The 18,739-nt window shown below is 40.5% G+C and overlaps 3 protein-coding genes across 4 annotated transcripts; all 3 read left to right on the top strand.

Moving 5' to 3' along the window:
• The first annotated feature begins 1,690 nt into the window (after positions 1-1,690).
• Positions 1,691-5,666, top strand: LOC144019006 (natterin-3-like). Its single transcript, XM_077521792.1, has 4 exons — positions 1,691-1,765; positions 2,517-2,607; positions 3,189-3,850; positions 5,197-5,666. The coding sequence occupies exons 2-4, from the start codon at positions 2,517-2,519 to the stop codon at positions 5,629-5,631; spliced, it is 1,188 nt and encodes a 395-aa protein (XP_077377918.1). The 5' UTR covers positions 1,691-1,765; the 3' UTR covers positions 5,632-5,666.
• A 2,161-nt stretch (positions 5,667-7,827) lies between these two features.
• On the top strand, positions 7,828-12,990 carry LOC144019012 (natterin-3-like). The gene is made up of 4 exons (XM_077521803.1): positions 7,828-7,883; positions 8,248-8,335; positions 10,600-11,048; positions 12,282-12,990. Exons 2-4 carry the CDS (start codon positions 8,248-8,250, stop codon positions 12,906-12,908), a joined length of 1,164 nt encoding a protein of 387 aa, XP_077377929.1. The 5' UTR covers positions 7,828-7,883; the 3' UTR covers positions 12,909-12,990.
• Positions 12,991-13,552: 562 nt separating this feature from the next.
• On the top strand, positions 13,553-18,500 carry ptrh1 (peptidyl-tRNA hydrolase 1 homolog). Of its 2 annotated transcripts, XM_077521835.1 has the most exons (6): positions 13,565-13,653; positions 13,957-14,085; positions 15,363-15,576; positions 15,660-15,759; positions 17,901-17,946; positions 18,031-18,500. In XM_077521835.1, the coding sequence occupies exons 2-6, from the start codon at positions 13,978-13,980 to the stop codon at positions 18,286-18,288; spliced, it is 726 nt and encodes a 241-aa protein (XP_077377961.1). In that variant the 5' UTR covers positions 13,565-13,653; positions 13,957-13,977; the 3' UTR covers positions 18,289-18,500. The 2 variants fall into 2 exon arrangements, with proteins under 2 accessions (XP_077377960.1, XP_077377961.1); XM_077521834.1 differs by having other exon boundaries at positions 13,553-14,085.
• Positions 18,501-18,739: the final 239 nt, after the last annotated feature.

The following is an 18,739-nucleotide window of genomic DNA, read 5'->3' as shown; positions in this document are numbered from 1 at the left end:
CCAAAAAGTCAACTGAAAAATGCTATTGTCATTTTTTTCCCAGGAAATAGTTATTTTATATTTAAGTTATAGCAAAGATATATAGATTTTTTATGAAGAATTTCTGATTTGTCATGTCTTTGTGAAGAAAAGGACAAAAAAAAAAAACTGGTCTTTGTGAAGAAGAATTTATTTATTTTTTTGTTCCAAGAGGCTATCAAGTTGCATTTTTTTTCTCTCTGTGAATGAATGAATGAATTTAAGAGGATTCAAAGTTACATTTTTTTCTGTCAGGAGGGAAAAAAAAAAAAAAAAAACATAAAAAAAAAAAAAGGTATTTGTGAATGAGAACACTTTTTTTTTTTTTATCCCAAGAGGATTTAAAGTTTTTTTTTTCTCCATCCATCCATCCATTTTCTTGACCGCTTATTCCTCACAAGGGTCGCTGAAGCCTATCTCAGCTGGCTCTGGGCAGTAGGCGGGGGACACCCTGGACTGGTTGCCAGCCAATCGCAGGGCACACAGAGACGAACAACCATCCACACTCACAAGCACACCTAGGGACAATTCAGAGCGCCCAATTAACCTGCCATGCATGTCTTTGGAATGTGGGAGGAGACCGGAGTACCCGGAGAAGACCCACACGGACATGAACATGCAAACTCCACCCAGGAAGGCCAAAGGTTGGACTCGAACCGGAGTCCTCAGAACTGGGAGGCAGACGTGCTAACCACTCGACAAGTTGAAAGTCAAGAAAGGGAAAATTGCAAACAAACTGAAAAAAAAATAAAATAAAATAAAAAATAAATAAATAAATAAAAAAACGCTTTGTAGAAATTGAAAAGGTAAACGTGAAGTCGGATGAAGAAATGATGAGCAGACGCATCCGGACGACGAAACGGCTGCACTTTGTCCTGATGACTTTTTTTTTTTATCTACTATCTTGTTGTCTTTTCATGTCAATGATCCTCCATCTTATCTGGCTCGTGTGTGTAATAAATTGACAGTATCAAAAGCAACAAGAACATTTCCTATCCACTCTTCCAATACGCAAAAAAAAAGGGTGATGTGAGGAATTCACACTTTTGTGACAGCGGTGGCTGTTTGAAAGCACTAATTAAAAAAAAAAAAGATGACGGCAAATAATTGTCATGATATATTCCAGGCTAATTCGCTAATGCTAATTAGTGCGCTGCTCGCCGCACTTTTTCTGCCTCAAAAGAACGACTATTCATACGAAACGCTGAAGTGAAACAGAGAAACATCTTAACATTACTCACTGGCATAAGCTCTTCCTACGCTACAAAAAGAAAAAAGAAAAAAAAATCAACTGTTATTGGCATAACTTGATCGTGACTTTTTCCTTCTCATCTCTCGAACGTGGCTTAACTGTGTATCAGAACGCATGGAGCCACACTGCCCCTAAGTGGCCAAATCGGGTACACCATGAACAGCGCTCCCAGTACGCAAACAAGGGCACGACAGTGTAAAACAATTTAAATAAAATCGATTTTAGGACATTTCAAATCAATTCTGAATTGTACTAAATGAGAATCGCCATATGTGAGTCTATTTTTTTTTTTTTTGGGCACATCCCTATGTTACATATGTGCAAAATTGTATTGCGTTGATACGGGTGTTGCAAACTGTGGTTCATGTAGTGTCACACGCGTGCGTGTTGGTGTGAAGGAAGGCGTGTCTTTACGATGGCGGCATAAAGTGCAGCGTATAAAAATCCGGCGCGGACATAAGAGGAGGACTCGGCGGGGAGGAGCACGCAGTCACGGTGAGTCCGGTGAATCCGGAACAATCATCATCAAGTGTTGAAATGATTCCGTTCCTTCTGATTTCTAAAGCTTGATTGAATGAACAGAAAAACGATAAAACGCGCGTTGCCACTATCCATCGTCTTCTCGCAAATTTTTCTGTGCTAGCAAAACGACTAGCTAAGCAAAGCGCAACTCTTCACTCCTATCGGTTTTATGCATCCTTCCTGATTTCTATTTGTTCTTACTAGTAAGACAATTCGATCAGCATACTAGTGCAACTGTCTCATTGGTAATGTTTTTTTCCTCTACTAGTGTCACTTTTAGCCTACTAGTACTCAGTAAACCTTACAAGGAAACAGCTGTGAAAACTTTACTGGTAGCAACCTGACGTACTAGTAGCACAAGTGTGCACTCGTGTGTGCTACTAGTACTACTAGAATTTTAGGAAACAAAAATAATTCATTAGTGAGACACAAGGAATTCTACTAGTGTTGCTGAACTGTCCTGAGGTCAGAGTGTCTAGTAGCACTAGTAGAACTTCTCAAATACACTAGTAGAATGACTAGGTCAAAGTAGCAGAATGACTAGGATGCAATAGTACAACAACTAAGCCACAGTAGTATAACTAGTTGAACAACTACTTGCTAGTAGTGCATGTTCGACTCAACTAGTGCACAGTTTTGCCTCACTAATAAAATATAGTTGCCCTCCTAGTCTATATACCTGTAATCCAACGGAAGATGTTGACTGTGTTCGTTTGACGACCAGATGAGGGCGCTGTTGTTGCTGTGCGTGCTCGTGGGCGGGGCCTGTGGCGGCGTGCATGACGTCATCAGGAGGAGCGCCCGGAGCAGGAAAGGTGAACGAGCGTCGAAGCGCCCACTTTGACATCCTGTCTTATATTGTGTCACTTTTGCTACATAGGTCGTATTTTAACATTTGTTTTCATCTTATTTAATATTACAAATAAATAAAATGTGAATATATGTTTAAAAAACTAAGAAAAAAATTAAAATATATCTTTCGTATTCTTGATTTATTAAATCATTTATTTATTTATAATTTAAAAAAAAGCAAATTAAAACATGAGAGTGATTATTTTCTTATTAAAATCAACTTCATTTTATTTGATTTAATTTTACTTTTTTTGTGTGTGTGTGTATTTTTAACCATATCTAAGAATGACGCCAACCACGCATGTTTCCTATGGAGAACCAAAAGTGCCAAAATTCAAAATAAATAAATGACTGTACATTTGTATTTAATATTTGAATTATATATTTTTTATATCCGTTTTTTTATTTTCACTTTTAGTCATTTATTTATATGAATTTTGGCACTTTTGGTCCTCCATATGTTCCTTGAGCACAAAAGTCGAAGCGGGTCAGCGCGGCCTGGTCGTCGAGTCTCTTCATAACCCCTTTCGCCTTCGCCCCGCAGTGTCCCTCCTCAACCCGCAGCTAGAGGGTGCCGTTCCCACCCGGGCTCCGGCCCCGGCGCCGCCCGTCGCATCGGAAACTCCCGCCGACCTGCTCATGCGGGAGCCGCTGCCGTCCGACTTCCTGTTCGGCGATAACGTCAACCTGGAGTGGCGTCCGTGGAATGGCTCGCTGCCCGACGGCGCGGTGGCCATCTACAACGGCTACACAGAGCGCACTGACCACGTGTGTATGTACAAGTGCGAGGCGGGCTTCTACAACGCCGCCCTGGGGCCATATTGCCGCTACCCGTACGGGGACGCCGAGTACTACGCCCGCGAGTTTCACGTCCTGACCAACAGGGACAACTTCGAGTTCTTGGAGTGGAAGGAAGGTTCGTACGGGTCGGTGCCGCCGCACTCTGTGCGGACGTGCCTCGGCGTGGGCATCTTCGTGGGCAGGAACAAGTACGGCCTGGGCAAGGTGGTGCCGCAGTTCGAGGCCTTCTTCCTGCCGTGGGAGGGCGACGAGTACTGGTACAAGAAGTACCAGGTCCTGAGCATCAACCGCGACGCGTACACGCAGCACATCTCCCACGTCCGCTACGACCTGGACCACGTGGCCATCTTCCAGTACCCGCCCGAGACCATGCGCATGTCCGCCGTCACCAATAACGAGTGCCAGGTAGGGTGTTACTTGGACACGTTTCATTAACGACAACAAACCAGGAATTGACCTTACTTTAAACCACGCCCGCGTGACCTAGTAAACCAATCAAGACGCAAGACGTCATGTCTGCGACGGCACGTGCGTTTTGCTGCGGACAAACAAAAGCAATCCACCTCCCGGTAGTGCATTGCGTGGTTGTCAAAAGCCAAGAAAAAAATCAATAAAATAGTTAAACGCTGTAGTCACGGCTTGTGTAAGAGAGACACGAGAGAGACACTGTCTGGTTTATTCCCTTCCCTAAACCCTCAAACAACTATGAAACATGTCTGCGCTGGATCAAACTTTGTGGAAGACCACACAGACAATCAGTCGAGTCCCTCCAAAATGACCAGAAACGTCTGCACGAAGTAATGTTCTCCCTTGTTGTTTTTAGCCAAAGGCCAACGATAGCTCTGGGTAGCTAACCATCCACGCTAACGTTTGTTACTATAAATGTCAACAGAACAAACTTAGCACACACAACCGGTTGAATGCCTCCAAAATGACCAGAAACTACTACGTCTGCACTCATGTAATGTTCTCCCTTGTTGTTTTTAGCCAAAGGCTAACGATAGCTCCGGGTAGCTAACCGTCCACACGTTTGTTGACTTACTATTTACTATAAATGCCAACTGAACAAACTTAGCACACACGACCAGTTGAATGTCTCCAAAATGACCAGAAACTACTACGTCTGCACTCTTGTAATGTTCTCCCTTGTTGTTTTTAGCCAAAGGCTAACGATACTAGATATTGAGCTATTGGAATTCAGCTTTCAGTATTCCCACGCAATTTCTCCACAAATTGCACTTAGCCTAGTTGTGGGAATGCTAAAAAGCATCTCACATGTTATTGTGATTTTTTATTCTCCTCACGTTTTTGCCGGGAAATAACTCCCACATCATACTTCGGATTTACACCGTTAAAATTTCAACTTGCTTATAAAATTCACGCATTCCGTGGTATTTATTGTCTGATTCCACGTTACTTACAGTACTCGCACAAATGGACGTTAAATATAAACTTTTCCCCTTTTATTTTCAATGGGACTGACAGTGAACTTTTTCTTGGGCCCCACTTTCCACGCCCACTTCCATACATACAACTGATCATTATTACCAGCTCTGTGATACTGCTCAGTTCTCCTTATTTGTTTATCTTTCAACTTCAATTAAAATTTGTTATTTTCACATAATTTTTCTTTCTCCAGAAATTGCACTTAGTCTAGTTCCCTACAGAAGGGTTCCAATTATGAAAGCAGCATTTCCAGAGTTCTCCGTGTGAAACTTCACGCAAAGTGACGGTGAATTCCCCCCTGACAGGCGGTGAGCAAGACGGTCACCATCACCAAGACCAGCGAGAAGGAAACCACGTGGAACATCGGCCGGGCCACCATGCTGGGCATCACGGGCAGCATCACGGCCAAGATCCCGCTCATCGGCTCAGGCGGTCTGGAGCTGAGCGGCGAGAAGACGTTGCAGTTCTCCCGCGGGACCACCCTGGTGGAGGCCATTTCGCACTCGGTGTCGGTGGAACTGACGGTGCCGCCCAACCACTCGTGCCGGGTACGAATGGAGGGCCGCAAGGTGAAGGCCGACGTGCCGTACACGGCCCGCCTCAGCCGCACGTACCGCAACGGCGACACCCAGTGGACGTCCGTGTCGGGCACCTACGACGGCGTGCAGATCGGAGAGGTGCGCGCCGTGGTGGATCGGTGCCTGCCGGTGGAAGACGCGCAGCCCTGCCCGTCGCCATGACGACCGTCATTGTCTCTCGATACGCATCATGCAATAAAAACATTTGACAACAATCCTGGCTTCGTTGATTGTGCATGTCATTGAAAGTAGGTGTTAATTAATTCAGAGTTCAGGTCAGAATGAAGTTGACGGTAGCGGCTAGTGTTCGGGTTTCAAGTCTGGGTTTGGGGTTTAAATGACAAGGTTGACATCAGGCTTACATGGTTCAAATAAGGTTTAAGCCTGGCTAAGGATTTCAAACATGAGGGCTATGAATTTAGGTTTGAAGTTAGAAACTAGGGTTGAGGGTTTTAAGTCTGGTTTGGGTTTCAAACTAGGAGTGTGATGATATATCGATATTGCGATAAATCGTGATACTTTGTCTCCCAATAGATTATCGATACACCTACACAAGTATAGCGATATTTGTAGTTAATATACAGCCACTATAACGGCCCCATTGTTCATTACTTATTGAGCACTTACAGCCACTAGGGGGAGCGCCACATAAGAGTGGTGGGGAAATGTACGGAAGTCTTCAGGCAAAGAAGACTCATGAGCTGAGTTTTACTTGTGGAAGACGTTTATCTGTCCAGCAACTGACTCACTTTTGCATACGTTTCTATGAAAAATGTGGATTAAATCTTCAATTTTAACATTTTAAAACATATTTTATGTTTCGACTTTTTGAAGCACACAATTTCTGAGGAATATTAATTTAATTGGATGCAATATTTAAGGTTGGACGTGAGAATCAAGGGTTGGATTTTAAAGTTAAGGTTTCAAATGAGGGTTTGAAGCTTGGTTAAGGTTTCGAGCTTAAGTGAAACCTGAGGTTTCAATTAAGGTTTGAACATAGCAACTAAATGATATAAATACGAGTCATCAGAAAAATAAAATAATACACGTAATAAACATTTTAAAAATCAAACAAATAAATTCATAGAATTAAAAAATAATGTAAATATTGCAAAGGGCAAATAATTAAAATAACAAATAATGCAAGTGACACAAATAATTAAAAAAAAAGCAAAATATAGGCTATAATAATAATAATAATAATAATAATAATAATAATAATAATAATAATAATAATATAATACCTACAACAAAAATACACAATATAAATACATATAATGAATGTAACCCAAATCATTAAAATGATGATTGATGAAATGAAGTAACATAATTGTAATTTAAAAGGATGACAATAAATAAATAAATAAATAAATAAATAAATAAATAATTAATACAGGTATTACAGTTACACACATTTACCTATTGGTGGATTTAATTTTTCAATTATTTTATTTATTTATTTATTTTTGTAGAAGAGGCCAGTGGGGTGGGGGAGCACGGGGGCTTGTTGAAAAAGCTTATCTGCATTTCTTCTAGAATGTCGTTCACGTACGTGTTGGTGCACGAGTGACGTGATGTTACGTAAGCCTTTGCGTCGGGTGAAGGTCACGCTGGTGACCTTGAATCCAAGGTCAGCCCGGTTGTCACCTTAGCAGCTTCTTATCGCTTGCGATAAAACAACATCAACGTTCATATCTGTCGCGATAGGGTACGTAAACCTTGTTGCCTTATCTGAAATCTCGTCTTCACTTTGGACGTCGTCCTCAACATCTTCTGTCCGCTCAGCCACCCACCCAAACTGCATTCACTCTCATTCCGAACCTTGATGATGAAAAAAAAAAAGAAAAAGAAAAAGAAAAAAAAAACCTGTCATGGCGTACGAATGTACCGCGTATGAGTTGCAGATGTGTCAAATTGCTTGCAGTATGGCGCCATCTACTGGCGAGGAGGGATTACTTCATGTCAGATTTTGTTCCAGGCGAAATTTCACAAATTAGGGTTTCAAACAAACGCTACGGTTTCAAATAGATTTTGAAGTACATTTCAAGACTGGACTTTAAGATTTTTAAATCAAAGTTCAAAGTTTTAAACTAGGTTTAGGGTTTGAAAGGTTTCAAACTTGGGCTAGGATGTCAAAGTAGGGTTTTGAACTAGGGTGAAATTTTTCAAGTAGTGTTTCAAACTACGTTTAGGGTTACAAAGTAGCGTTTAGGTTTTTAAACAAGGGACCCAAAGTAAGTTTTCAAGGGGTTTCGAGTCAGTATTGCCATTTATGTGACCATTCAAAATGCAGGACGAGTCTGACGTTTTCTCGTCTTCTTTATTGGGGTCGAAGGTCAACTCGGAGGCGTTAAAACGGCGTTCGCGCGCGCGCCAAGCCTCGAGACCAGTGGACAAGCAACCCCATCAACAAGGTAAGGCTCCACAAAAAAACGACAAAACGATTTCAAGACAAAGAAACAAAAAACGTCTCCCGTCTTGTACACGCTTAGGCTCGACTTTGCTGCCCTCTGGAGACTTACAGGAGAACTACATAGTGTACTGACACGCTAAATACACTTTTTTTTAAGAATCTTGAAAAAAATTGTTTTAAACACATTTCTTTCTTGTAGAAATACAACTTCTTGGGGGGAAAAAACGACGACAACAACAACAAAAAATACAAGTTTATTTTATTACATTTTGTTCTTATTATTTAAAAAAAATATATTTCTCTAAAGATTTCAGCTAGTTTTTTAAAATTTCAATTTCTGTAATAACATGAACGTTTTTTTGCAGATGAGGATTGCTGTGTTGTCGCTGCTCCTGCTCCAGCTCTGCAGCCCGACGCTGCAGTCGGACCCGCTTGATGCCCCGCGCCAGCCCAGTGAGTCATACTAACACATGGGACACCATTTTATTATTATTAAAAAAATAAATAAATAACGCACACAAACGCACGCACGCGCACACACGCACGCAAACGCACGCACACAAACGCATGCACACAAACGCACAAAAAAAAAAAAGAGCAATGATGATAAGACGTTGAATCGGTAAGACTACCGAATGAACAATTCGGAGCTCTAAAAAAAAAAGAAAAAAATGTACCCCTCCCCCATAGAAGAAAATGCAACTTTAAAACTTTAAATCCTCTTGGGACAAAACAAACAAACAAACAAACGAACGAACAAACAAACAAACAAACAAACAAACAAACGAACAAACAAACAAACAGACAAAACCTTTAATCTTTAATTTTTTTATTATTAGTTTTTTTGTCCTGACAAAAAAAAGTGCAACTTTATATCCTCTTGGGACAAAAAAAAAAATCTTCACAAAGACCAATTAAAAAAAATAATAAAAAAAAAAATATATAAAAAATAAAAAAATAATATATATTAATAATATATATATATATATATATATCCATCCATCCATCTTCTTGACCGCTTATTCCTCACAAGGGTCGCGGGGGCTGCTGGCGCCTATCTCAGCTGGCTCTGGGCAGTAGGCGGGGGACACCCTGGACTGGTTGCCAGCCAATCGCAGGGCACACAGAGACGAACAACCATCCACACTCACAAGCACACCTAGGGACAATTCGGAGCGCCCAATTAACCTGCCATGCATGTCTTTGGAATGTGGGAGGAGACCGGAGTACCCGGAGAAGACCCACGCGGGCACGGGGAGAACATGCAAACTCCACCCAGGAAGGTCTGAGCCTGGACTTGAACCGGAGACCTCAGAACTGGGAGGCGACGTGCGGCTAACCGTGCCGCCCTATATATATATATATATATATATATATATATATATATATATATATATATATATATATATATATATATATATATATATATATATATATATATATATATATATATATATATATATATAGGGGCGGCACGGTAGTCGAGTGGTTAGCACGTATATATATGTATATATGTATATATATATATATATATATAATATATATATAGGGCGGCACGGTTAGCCGCACGTCGCCTCCTCAGACTCGGGTTCAAGTCCAGGCTCGGACCTTCCTGGGTGGAGTTTGCATGTTCTCCCCGTGCCCGCGTGGGTCTTCTCCGGGTACTCCGGTCTCCTCCCACATTCCAAAGACATGCATGGCAGGTTAATTGGGTGCACCGAATCGTCCCTAGGTGTGCTTGTGAGTGTGGATGGTTGTTCGTCTCTGTGTGCCCTGCGATTGGCTGGCAACCAGTCCAGGGTGTCCCCCGCCTACTGCCCAGAGCCAGCTGAGAAAGGCTTCAGCGACCCTTGTGAGGAATAAGCGGTCAAGAAAATGGATGTATATATATATATATATATTTTGCCCTGACAGAAAAAAAACCTTTAAATCCTCTTGGGATAAAAAAAAAAAAAAAAAAAAAAAAAAGTGTTCTCATTCACAAATACCTTTTTTTTTTTTTTTTTTATGTTTTTTTTTTTTTTTCCCCCTCCTGACAGAAAAAAATGTAACTTTGAATCCTCTTAAATTCATTCATTCATTCACAGAGACAATTTATTTATTTATTTATTTATTTTCCCTAACAGAAAAAAAATGCAACTTGATAGCCTCTTGGAACAAAAAAATAAATAAATTCTTCTTCACAAAGACCTTTTTTTTTTTTTTTTTTGTCCTTTTCTTCACAAAGACATGACAAATCAGAAATTCTTCATAAAAAATCTATATATCTTTGCTATAACTTAAATATAAAATAACTATTTCCTGGAAAAAAAAATGACAATAGCATTTTTCAGTTGACTTTTTGGCTTATGCAACTTTGCTGAGGAAAAATAAAAAAAATTTGAGAAAGGGGCAAATTTTTTGAAAAGAACAAGTTTATATTGAAGAAAAAAAAAAAGACTAAAATCTGAACAAATATTAATTTGAGGTGAAAAAAGTACTACATTTTTGACAAATGAATTTTATTCTTAAAAATGTGTTTTTAAAAATATTTGTTTTTTTTAACAACAACCAACAAACAGTTTTTCATGAAAAACTTAAGTGAAAAAAAGACTATTCTTAAAAAATAGAAGTCTGTTCAGTACTCAATTTTGAGGGGAAAAAAATGCAGAAAAATAAATTCTACAAATAAACCTGTTGGTGACAAGTTTTATTTGTCCGCGTCTGTGTGCGAGAAGAAGCGCGGCTGAACGAGGCCCTGGGGGAGGCGGTCCCACCCCTGGAAGCGGCCCGTGACCCCACCCCACAAGGCCCAGTCTCCGCCTCCTCCTCCTCTGGGTCCACTGCCGACTTTGGCGAGCACGCCAACCTGAGGTGGGTCCCGTGGAACGGCTCGCTGCCCGACGGGGCCGTGGCCATCTTCAACGGCTACGCCGGGCGCACTGACTACGTGTGCAAGGTAAAGTGCGAGGCGGGCTTCTTCGCGGGCGGCGACGCGGCGCCCTGCCGCTACCCGTACGCCGACAAGGAATACGAGTCCGCCGCCTTCGACGTGCTGGTCAACGTGGACCATTTTGAGTTCCTGGAGTGGGAGGAGGACTCGTACGGCTCGGTCCCGTCGCACGCCGTCAGGACGTGCCGGGGCGTCGACATTTTCGTGGGCAAGAACAAGTACGGACTGGGCAAGGTGAGCACTTGCGGCAATTTATGACAATTAGAACCTGCACGTTAATCGTTAGAACATGAATCTTAGAAGTTGGAACGTGATTTTATTTTTTTTTTTTATACTGTGAAAGTTATCGTGTTAAAATGTGAAATTAATCACGTTAATAGAAGGAACTTTAACGTGACATTTTTTCACATTATTACATGGAACACTTTAAAACGTGAACTCTAACAAGGTTAAAACAAATTGTGATATTGATTTGTGCTGAGGTCATTTTTCTGCCACTAGATGGCATTATTGCATTTGTAAGATGGTGACAGCTCAGCGCATTTTTCTTTTTGTATTCAGAGATATCGAATCTTTAACATGAAGTCACTTAATTGCAAAATTCTCCACAAATATATATATTATGTTTATTACTGCTGCGTTGGGACTAGAATTCCCCCAGTACATGCTTTCCCACCACACGTAAAAAAACAAACAAACAAAAAACACAACAATTAGTGGTGTTAAAGGAACTTTAAATTAACTCAAAATTACCAAACTCATTTTGATACCACTAATATTAAAATATATCATATTGAAATATGAAACCTATCTATTACAACATGAAACTTATCACGTTAAATCGTCAAATTTATCACGGGATAGCGTGAAATTTTCTGTGTTAGAATAGGCTACATCACGTTTTAAAAAGAAATATAGCAAGTTAAAACGTGAAATTTCAAAATGTAATACGTGCTGGTGTCACAGCAACTTAAAAAAATATAATAAAATAAATAAAATATATAAATAAATAATAAAAATAAATTAATTAATAATATAAAGAATAATAAATAAATAAATAATAATATAAATAAATAATTATCAATAGATAATAAATAAATAATAATAAATTAGAATAAGAATAACAATAGGGTGATAATAAATAAATAATTATAAATACATAATAATACTTTATAATAATAATAAATGATAATAAATAAAAGAATGAAAAATAATAAAATAAATTAATAAACAAAATAAATAGATAATAAATAAATAATAAATTCTAATAATAAATAAATAAATGATAACAAATAAAATAAATACATATAAATAAAAAATAAATAATAAAATTAATAATAATAATAATAACAAATAATACAAAAACAGAACTTTTCCTTGAAAAAAAATTCTTAAAAAAAAACAGCTTTATTTTGCACAAACTTCAAGTTGAGTCTTTGAAATGACGCCAACTTGATTTGTGCTAAGGTGGTGAGCCAGCACGAGGCCTTCTTCCTTCCGTGGGAGGGCGACGAGTACTGGTACAAGCACTACCAGGTCCTGCGGGTCAGCCCGGACGTGTACAGCCAGCACATCTCGCACGTGGAGTACGCCGTGGAGCAGATGGAGCTCTTCCATCAGCCGCCCGAGACCCTCAAGCTGGCCAAAGTCACCAACCTGGAGTGCCACGCCGTGCGCAAGACGGTGACGCTGGACAAGACCAGCGCCAGCGAGAAGACCTGGGACACCGGCCGGGAGACCCGCAACGGCTCCGTTTCTACCATGACGGCCAGGGTGCCCATCCTGGGGCCCGGCAACGTGGACTTCACCGAGGAGCGGACGGTCACCTTCTCGGAGGGGACCAGCCTGCGCGAGGCGGTCAGCCACTCGGTCAGCGTGGAGCTCCTGGTGCCGCCCAACTTCTCGTGCGGTGTCCGGATGGACGGACGCAAGATGAGGGCCGACATCCCCTTCAAGGCGCGTCTCAGTCGCACCAACCACGACGGGGACACGCACTGGACCTCCATCACGGGGACCTACGACGGCGTCAGCGTGGGCGAGATCAACGCCGTGGTGGAGAGATGCCAGCCTGTGGCCGACGCCGTTCCATGCTAGGTCGCGCAAGACTGAAAAGTACCATGTCTTGTAAAAGAAACAAAAAATGGGATTCTCTTTTCACGAAGAATTAAAATCTTTGCAGTAATGTGCCTGTGAGGTTGTGGTGTTTAGTCCATTGTTGTGTGCAAGCTCCCTCTAGTGGCTAATCAATGAATCACTGCCCAAGAGTTCAGGTCTACAATATTTAACTTTTGTTTGTACCCTAATCTTAGATACACTTTTAACTCATATAACATTATTGTTTTTGAATTTGAAGGTTTTCGTTTCCATAAAACAGCTTTATTCCCGTGAAGTTGGTAAGTTTGTATTTATATTGTGACATTACAAATATTTATCATGCAATGTCACAACTTTATTTTCGGTTCATTTTGAATTTAATTCCATTTGAAAATTCCGCTAGTTTCGCTGAGCAACATGAAATGTGGTAAGCATGTCCATCATAAATAGACCCATAACAACAAAAACATCTCAAGAAGCTCTGGTAAAACACAGGAAGTTCGCGATTTGGGTTTGATTAGCCCTGAATAAATGAACGGCTATGGATACTTCTTAAAAGTCAGCACTATTTGCTTCTTTATGGCGTCATTGTTTTTAGTAAAAACATCTTACACCGCTCATTTGCATTGGATGTTGTGTAGTTCTCAGGTCGCCACGCAGGTGTCGCGGTGTGCTAGTAGAACGAAAGCAGGCTCGTCTTTATTCACGAAGAAGACGACGACGAGGAAGCAAAGCAACACAAAATGTGACTTTTCGCGAATATAATGTAACATCGCTGATATAATCTTCCAAATATCTTTCTATAGCTACATGTTGTCTTCGCTTCTTGCATCTTATTCGTTCGAATATTGTTTGTTGGGAAGTTTAATCGAAGTAGCCAGCAAGACGGAGCATGCTAACCGGACTAGCGGTCAAAACAGTCACACTGTAAACCAAAAATTATGTTTTTGCCAACGTTCGACGGCTTTTATTCTACTTTGTCATCGGCCGAATGATAAAGCGCTTGCTCGTTGGTATATTTACGTGCCTTTGTTTCACTTTGAGCCAGCCACGCCGATACTTTCTGACCATGCAACGTTTTTTGACGAGAATTGTCAGCCGGCTTTGGCTGTGCGAGCCGGTCGCGACGGCGATGAGCTCCGAAACACAAGTGCACGCTCAAGGGGGACGAAGGATGGTAAGTTTGAAGAGGTGACTTGTGTCTTCAGTACAGTGTCACTAAAACTCCACTCTGGAATGAAATTATAAACAATAACGCGCACAATTCTTCTTACGGCTTTAGTCAGAACAAAACTCCGCTCGAAAAGTTGACTTTTAAATAATTGCCTGGGCGTTTTTTTCGGCCAAATGCCAAAAACATAAGTGAAGACTTCTTCTGAAAAAGTAGAGTCTGCTTGTCAATTCGGCATAAGCTACATGAACTCACTTCGTTTAATTTGCATTTTACGCTACTTGAAATGTATATGTGGGATCAGGACAGCTGAAAAGTGTGAAGAAAATGAGGGGACGACGCAGAACTAAATTGAAGCTGAAATGTTTAAATACATTTCATTTTGAAAAAAATATAGCTTTTCTTATAATTTTATGACTATAAAATACTGTTTACACAAAAAATGACTGTCTTCTCATAAAATTGTGACCTGATTCTTAAAAAGCAATTCTGCACATGGAGTTCTAACTGAATATATTTTTAAACCATATATCCAAGTTGATTGGCTGGCAACCAGGTAAGGGTGTACCCTGCCTACTGCCTAAAGCCAGCTGAGATAGGCTCCAGCATCCCCCGCGACCCCGTGAGGAATAAGCGGTCAAGAAAATGGATGGATGGATGGATGGATGGATGGATGAATGGATATCCAAGTTGTACCGAGTAATCAAAGATCATTTGGACAAGATGATTAAGGTGGAAGTTTTAGAAGGAAAAAAAAAACGAGGATACTATTCATGAATAAGAATTTGTGTGCAGAATAACATTTTGTCGTATTCACACAATGACAAGAGTTCATTTATCACACACAACTAATACATGAAGAAACGCACAGTAACAACTCCAATGGACACAATGGTGCTTTCCTTGGCGGAGGTGGAATGGGTGGGTGCCAGGAGCGGACCCCTCTGGATGCTTCTGGAAGGATGCCTTGCCTTGCATCATTTGGCTCCTAACGGAACGCCAAAAAAATAAAAATAAAAAGATTGTGGGTGGGGTACAAAGTAGCATGGTTGAACACAGTAAAGTTGTACATTTCCTATACTTTCTTTAAAAAAAAAACAAAAAACTTAAAAGAACAAAAACTAAATGACTTATCTTGCTAAATACTGGATGACTAAAAACAAATTAAAAACACTTATTGTCTAAATACTTAAAAAAAAAAAAAAAAAATCTCACCCCCCCCCCCCAACGCAGCCTTTTCTCCCGAAATATTCACTGGTGTATTTTCCTTCGGTGCACCTCAGGTGGTGGGCCTGGGTAACCCGGGCATGGAGGGCACCCGGCACAGCGTGGGCATGGCGGTGGTGGGCGCGCTGGCCGCCCACCTGGGCCTGGCTGAGCGTTGGCGTGGCGACAGGCAGCTTTGCGGCGAGGTGGTGGTGGCGGAAGCCCGACGCCTGGTGCTGCTGCGCCCCCGTGTGCTGATGAACGTCAACGGCGTGGCGGTGGCCAAAGCGGGTAACAAAGCCGCCGTTGATGGGCCCCCGATGCGAGCGGACCGTAACGTGTGTGTGTGTCCCCCCTCCCCCCCTTCTGTTTAGCCAGCAAGTACGGCATCCGGCCTGAGGACATCCTGCTGGTCCACGACGAGATGGATAAACCTTTAGGGAAGGTCGCCATCAAACACGGGGGAAGCGCCAGGTTGGTCCCAAAAAGCTTGCCGGTGAAACCATCAACCCAATAATAATAATAATAATATATATATATATATATTAGGGGTGGGACAAAAAAACGATTCGACCGAACCATCGGTCGTCAAGGGGAGCGAAACGGCCGTATCGGTAGCAGACTTGTCAACCGATACAAAATCCGCCGGGAATCCTTAGATACATTGCTTGTAAAGCTGTGGACCGGATATTGCGTTGCAGTGAATCGGTTGCGAGTGAGGCTTTATGGTTTTCATAACAATAGCAAGAGTTCTGCACCGTGCTCTACTTGTTTTGTTTACATTTCAGTAGCAGCACTATTCAAGCTACTTCCGTGTTTACAGAGAGCTAGCAAAGTAGCGCTCAGAGACGCTTCATTCCCCGGATGTTGTAAACATAATGCAAAGACGTTACGCACCTTGGGGGGGAGCCTACCGTCAACGCCGTGCTCGCGACACGGCGCGCGCACGCGCACGCGCACGCGCACAACGAGTGACAACATGCAACAGTGGAGACAGAGTCCTCTCGGTGCACTTGTATGTCCCGGGCCGGCGTTGGTACTGCGCGCGAGCCAAAAAGAATAACTCCCGTGACGATCCAATGCATGGATTCAAACGACACAGGTATGTCCCACAGCCAACACACCAGCTATGCTAAAAGCATACTGCAAGTATCTAATTTCTCAGTTTGTGGCTCCCTGTCAATGTACACAACTAGCATGAGCAGCAGGGAACTGAGACGTGCCCGCAATTACGTCATCAAACTCAAAATGAACGACAGCCCAAAAAACAAAACAGACAGTAGTGATTCCGTGGTCATCATCGTGTCTCAGATTAAAAAAACAAAAAAAGATGTCATACATTAACCAAAAATGAATGTAATGGCAAAGAAAAACAAAAATTGTTAAAAACAAAAATTGTTAATAAAAAGGGAAATGCACTTTTGGAAATATTTTTGGATATATTAAGTTGTTAAAATGTGTTTAATAGATTTATTGTTCCATAAGGTGGCTTCATATTTCTTTTTGGCTGGACGGTAGGTTTATTTCATGTCTTAAATTTATGTTTCTGAAATACTTCACAATGTGGACATATTCTGTTTAATTGTGTTGGTGTCTTTTTAAAGGTTAAATATTTATATTTCAAATTGAATTATCAGCCTTTTGTTTTCCTGATCCTTATTTTGAATAAAAAACAAACAAACAAAAAACAATAACTGTCAATAACAACTAATAAATATTTAAACTGATACATTTTCAGTCATATCGCCCAGCCCTTTGTTCTGGTCCATTTAAATAATTGATTCAATATATAAAAATATAGAAGACGTTGTTGTTCTTTTTTAACACATTTGTAGATACTGTAAAAATTTGTGGTGTTTTAAGATTAATGTTTACAAGCAACAAATGTCACTATAAGTTTTGAATATTAATCGTATCGAATCGAAAATTGTATCGTTCCCAAACTTAATCGAACCGTTCTGTTCTGAAAGATAATCGTTTTTCAATCGAATCGCAACTTGTGTATCGAGATACATATCGAATTGGCCTCATGTCAGATTCCCACCCCTAATATATATATATATATATATATATATATATATATAATTTTTACATTTATTTTATTAGAAGTATATGACGCTTTTGCCCACATGAGCTTACATCTTTAAAAAAAAATTCTTAAAAAAAAAAAAGTGTCTACTTTTCCCCAAAAATACAGCGTTATTCTCAAGTGTGCCTTTTTCTCTATTAAAAAAATTATATTACAACTTGCCCGCAATATTGGGATTTTTTTTTATTCTCAACTCAACTGTCTTTATATTATATTTTTATCTTATTTATATTTATAGATTTTTATTTACTTTATATATATATTTATATATTTTCATTTCTTTAATTCTATATATTATTTTTATATTATATATATGTATATTCTTATTATAATTTTTTTATTTAATTATTTTGTAAATGAAATGAGTCACCATGTATATTAATGTCTACACTGCTTGCAACAAAAGAGAGTACACACCCAAGTGAAAATCTCAAAATGAAATGTGAATATTCAGTCATGTTAGGCTTTACTGGCTATTTTGTGGGCTCTCTGTGTGGAAAAACTGACTGGTTCTCCCCCTAAACAGAGGTCACAATGGTGTCCGGTCCTGCATGGACTGCCTTCACACAGACGTGAGTAATTATTTTCTTACCGGTCGCTCCAAACGACGCACTCACTTGCGTCCCGTCCTTTTTTGTTCTGTTCCCCGTCCTCAGGTGATGCTCAGGCTACGGGTGGGCATCGGCCGCCCGGCGGGGAAGATTTCCGTGGAACGCCACGTCCTGGGCCGCTTCGGTGCCGAGGAGCGGAACGTTCTGGACTCAGTTCTGGTTCAGAGTGTCGACATTCTGATGGGTCAGCTCAAAGACCATGAAGAAGAAGAAGAAGAAGAAAGACGCTGTTCGTCCTCCTCGCCAGCAGGGGGCAGACAAGCCAAAGTGGCCAACATGGAACCTCTGCAGACACACGTGTAGCATAAGGTGGCTAGCTATTTAGCATCTGAAGCTAAAGGGCAACCTAAAAAACTGACAGTGACTTGACATCTATACGACTATCTTGAACGTAACATTTCAATGTTTTGTTTACAAATGTCAAGCATATGCTGGCTAGCGGTCACAAGTGATAAATGTATATGTTTGTGAAATTGTTGAAGATGAAACCTACCAAAATAAAGTCAGTGGTTACACGTTGACTAACAATATTTAGGATTCCATATACTGTATATTTTACAATCATGTGCTACTTTATTGAAGAAGAAAAAAAAAATCGGCAGCACAATACTCACATAAAAGCCAAAGAAAAGTTGTTAAAAGAAAAAGGTGGCTGAATTAAAAAATATATTTTCAATAAAAAAAAGGTTTTACATGCATTTTCTCATCGGTGAATAAATATGGATATAGAAATGGGCTTATTTTAGGTGGGTCA

This window comes from Festucalex cinctus, chromosome 5 (assembly GCF_051991245.1).
Source record: "Festucalex cinctus isolate MCC-2025b chromosome 5, RoL_Fcin_1.0, whole genome shotgun sequence".
NCBI lineage: Eukaryota > Metazoa > Chordata > Actinopteri > Syngnathiformes > Syngnathidae > Festucalex > Festucalex cinctus.
The sequence above is the reverse complement of the archived record's forward strand: the minus strand, read 5'-3'. Positions and strand labels throughout refer to the sequence as shown.